At 57.7% G+C, this 4449-nt stretch overlaps 1 protein-coding gene across 1 annotated transcript in view; it reads left to right on the top strand.

The window, feature by feature from the left end:
• NOS1AP (nitric oxide synthase 1 (neuronal) adaptor protein) overlaps positions 1 to 4449 on the top strand; it is a gene marked incomplete at its 5' end in the record, with an annotated part of 29987 nt that overhangs the window by 24839 nt on the left and 699 nt on the right. Inside the window, 2 exon segments of the mRNA XM_010149358.1 lie at positions 554 to 721; positions 3861 to 4026. Of these exon segments, the coding sequence (XP_010147660.1) occupies positions 554 to 721; positions 3861 to 4026 (334 nt within the window).

The following is a 4449-nucleotide window of genomic DNA, read 5'->3' as shown; positions in this document are numbered from 1 at the left end:
GAGTGCCTACGCCGATGCCAAGGTGCGTGGGTCCCTGCCCTCCGCTCTCGGGGCGTGACGTTGCCCTGGCCCCATGGCTGTGATGAGCATCCCGGGGGTGCCGGCGATCAGGAGGGTTTGGGCAGCATTCCCCAGCTCCCAGATCAAAGCCATCTGCTGCGGCAGGGCTGCCCTTTGGCTCGGGGCCCGGGGCACTCCTGGGAGGCTCAGCTCTGTGCAGCCACACGGAAAGTGTCTGGGGCAGAGCTGATAGGGATTTTTTCCCATAAAAAATGAAAATAATATTTTTTTGATACAGTGGAAATTCCCATAAGCGGAGTCAGCCTTTTCAGGAGTTTTCCACAATAGTATTTGGGCTGTTGTCAAACTGAAAAAAAAGTTACTGTCTTCAAAGATTTTTTGGTGCTCCCAGCAATGTGGGCATTTGCTTTGAATGCAGCAGCTTCTTTCCTGGGTATTTTGGGGGGCCAGTCTATGCCGCAGCCCATGTGCGCCTGGCAGCTCTCCATGGCGAGGGACATGGGATCACACTTTCGATGTCGGTGTTTTGCAGGGCTGCCTGCACCCTGAAGATATCCTGACAGCGTCACCCAAGATGCTGCTGCCCTCATCTGCCCAGCTGCCCGACCTGGGAACGCCTCTCTCTGCCCACCACCAAATGCAGCTTCTCCAGCAGCTCCTGCAGCAGCAGCAGCAGCAGACGCAAGTGGCCGTGGCACAGGTTCTCCGCTCTGCTCTTTCCCAGGGGCAGCGGCGGGGCTGAGGGACACTGCTGAGCCCCCCCGTGCTGCGGGAGCATCCACTGCCTAGAGGCAGCGTTGAAGGCGGGCAGCTCCATGGGGAGGGCAGGCTGCCCGCAGGCAGAGGTGCTCGGGCGGTGGTTGTGGGAGAAGTTGGGGCACAGGGGATGGGGAGGGACCATCTCCTGGCCCGTGCAGCAAAGGGAGAGGAGTGGCCATTTGCCCTGGCCCCGTCACAGAAGATGAGGTGCTTAGGTCTGCACGCCATCACGTTTCTTGGCCCTTTGGCCCTGGTCTGCCAATGCCTGGCCTGGGCGTTAGCCCCGGCCAGCTGCTGCCTGTGCTGTGCAGCTGGCAGCTTGTTCTCCATGCAGGTATTTCTCATTTCAGCAGCTCTGGCTGCTTTATCTAACTCGTTACCTTAGCTTTACTTGTTCCCTGACCCTTCACAGAGCTCTCTGGAATTGCTTGGCTTCCTGGCCTGAGCAATTGGCTCCTGCAGCCTTTCTGTGCTTTCCCACTGCTTTCCTCTTCTCACATCAGAAGATCTGTATTGGTCCTTCTGACCGAGCTGCTGCTCCAGAGTCTGCATGTGTTCTGGGGTCACAGGCTCAGAAAGTGGCTTTCCCCTCTGGAAGAGCGACCTGCATCCTCAAGGAATCCTTTGTCTGCCAAAGTATAGTGTTGCTACAGCGAAAGCTTGCCAGGCAGAGCCGGGTCCCTCTGTGGCAGGGACTGCTCATCGTCAGTAGTTCCCACTCCTTACGTACCCACAGAGCCTTGCAGGGGCCATTTCTTTTTTTTCTTACTTCCAGATAAAAAAAACCAATGTGAAAGAGTATAACGCCATTTCTTGGCTGACTCCCGGGATGGCAGCCAGTGGCTCGTCTCCCTCTCTCCAAGGGCTGACGCCCTGCTCTGGACCTCTGCCCACCCCGGGGTGGTTCTCGTCCCGGGAGCTGTCACTTAGCTGCTCTCTAATCCCTTCAGCACGCGCCGTGGTGATTGCGCGTGGTTGTAATTTATTCATGAAAATGTTGGACCCTGTCACGTCAGACGCCCTTCAGATGACTGCGTGTGTTACATCAACACCTCTGTCGATGGCACCTGTTATCTTTTCTCAAAAAGTAGAGAGTCAATTTGTCTCTGAACATGTGGTGATCAACAAAGGCTTAATTCTATACTAACAAAGTCTCAAGATGTTGACCAGGATCTGTGCTTGGTCTATAGCTACGGGGACCGTCCTGTAATTATCTCAGTCTCTAATTACTTGGCTGAGGATTAAATGCTATTTACTTCCCTCGTTGATCAGTGTCTTGCTTTTGCAAGACGTTTCCAGATACCTGTGAAAGTCCTTCTCTTGAATGAAGGCCAGGAGTCTTTCCTGGGTCTTGTCCTCAGGGGACTGGTGGCACTGCCCCTCTTCAAGATGTGACATTTGGGCTCTGCTGGCATCACCTAAGCATCACCTGATCCCAGCTGCAGGCACTGGCTTCCCAGAAGGGTGAATTCCAGGCTGATGGCGTCAGCACCGAGCTTTGGCACCCACTCAGCGTTTATTGATTCCACCTCTGCCACCTCGGCTTGGGGTCTCTGCTTCACCCACCAGCACTCGGCAGAGGGTCCCCACCCCAGCGTGCTGCTGTGCCCCGCTGTCCCACCGCTGGCAGGAGGAGGAGGTGGCTGTGGCTCCTGCAGCAGTGGCGTGGGCTGTCTCACCTGGCTGGGGGCCCACAGGCGAACGAAAAGGGCTCTGTGCTGCCTGCTCAGAGTGTAAGGTATTGCACCCCTTGCCCTCCGTCTGGCTTCCTGGGCAGTGGCAAGTCCCAGCCCCTTGCCTGGCGTCCTGCCACTCCCCAGCTCGCTATGCCTCGGCTCTGCTCTGCCAAGGGCACTGCCCGGCCGCCTTGCTGGCTGCGTTTGGGCAGCTCAGGACAAAGCGGGCAGCACCGTCCTGCCAGCAGACCCAGCGCTGCCTCCTGGGACCCATCCAGGAGGGCGGGTGGCCCTTGGCTGTGCTGCTGTGAGGGCCCTGCATCCGCAGCTCACAGCCTCGGCAGGCTGCAGAGCGGTCCCCCTCCATCGCCAAGTTACTTTCCATGCCAAGGTAAAACTGTATTTTTTGTTTGGTGGGCTTTTTTTTCCATTTTGGTTTTTTTTTGTTTTTAAACCTGCACTTTCCTGGTTCCCCATGAGCCTGGCTGGCTCAGTCCTTGCAGGAGAGAGGAGTGCTTGTAGGAGCCGTGGGTGGGTGGCAGGAAGGGGTGCTGAGCCGGTGTGGCCCCTGGGTAGCTCTGCACTGCTGTCCCCTTGTCTGGAGTACGCTCCTGGGTCTCTCCTTGCTCAGACTCAGATTTAGGGGTTCCTGGCTGGTGTCGCCTAGCAATATCCCCCCCCTTCCCAGAATGCAGTGCTGGTGATAGAGATGTTTGCACATGGGTAGTTATGCTGAAATCAATGGGCTTCTTGGCTGCAGACTCCCCACGGGCTGATGTCCAGGCACGGCTTCCCAGGGCCAGAAGGAGTAGCCAGCTCGTGTCCCCAGAGCCACCATGTCTCAGCAGCACTCTGCCATCTGTGTTGCTCCAGGCGTGTCGTGCCTGAGCCGCTTGCAGCTCCGGGGCAGCTCTGATGCTCCAGACCCTGCTAGCGACAGACGCTGCTGGCAGGACCCTGCCTTGTGCAAAACACTGTCTCTGGGAAACCTTCCCGGAAAGACAGCTCGGCCAGGGCCAGCCCACGGTGTATGGCTGCACCATCCGGTCGTCGAGTGTGTCTTCCCTTCCACATCCATCTGGCTTCCTCCTGGGCTGCCCTTTCTTCGTGTATTCATGGCACACATGTGACCGACGGTCCGGTCAGCACCACCTCCCTTTGCCTCTGGCTTTTCCATCAGCGAGGTTGGGGGACTGTGCGCTGGATGTGCTGAGCGTGCCCTGGTGCAAGACTGCCGCCCGCACCCACTCTTCCCATCACGTCTGCGGGTACCCACAGGGAATGGCTTCTTCGTTTGGTGGGATGCTGGTGAGCCCTGGTAGCAGAGCAGGGGTGGCCAGAGTTGAAGCTCTCAGCCCTCGAGCAGCATCCCCAGGCGCTCACCTGCTCTCTCCTGTCACACAGGTCCACTTGCTGAAGGACCAGCTGGCTGCGGAGGCAGCGGCGCGGCTGGAAGCCCAGGCTCGTGTGCACCAGCTCCTGCTTCAGAACAAGGACTTGCTGCAGCACATCTCACTCCTGGTCAAGCAGGTGCAGGAGCTGGAGCTGAAGCTGGCGGGGAACAACACGAGTAAGCGCTCCTGCCCCTTCCTGTCCCCTCGCAGCTAGCCGGGTGTGCGGAGGATATGCGTGCGGGTGTTTCTCATGGGGTTTTTATGTGTTTGCAGTGGGTTTGTGTAGGGGAATATTAGAGCCCTCCTGGCCTGGCTTGTGTGTGTGCAGCGGGGTGTTGGCATATGGCATGGGGAGGGCTGTATGAACAGGTACTCCTGCTGTTTGCCCGCTTACTCCAGTGGCTGCATGCCCTAGGCCAGTGCCTTACTTGCCCAAGAGCCCCCCCTTGACCTTCCTCTACAGCTGATGTGGCCATCAGCTCCCTGCAGGAGCTGGGGTGGGAGACAGGTACTTTTTATCCTGTAAAACCACCTCTTTGTTGGCTAGCAGCAGCTCCTGGCACCAGTGACACCAAATAAGCCCCTCTAAACAGTGTAGG

This window comes from Eurypyga helias, unplaced genomic scaffold (assembly GCF_000690775.1).
Source record: "Eurypyga helias isolate BGI_N326 unplaced genomic scaffold, ASM69077v1 scaffold17073, whole genome shotgun sequence".
NCBI lineage: Eukaryota > Metazoa > Chordata > Aves > Eurypygiformes > Eurypygidae > Eurypyga > Eurypyga helias.
The sequence above is the reverse complement of the archived record's forward strand: the minus strand, read 5'-3'. Positions and strand labels throughout refer to the sequence as shown.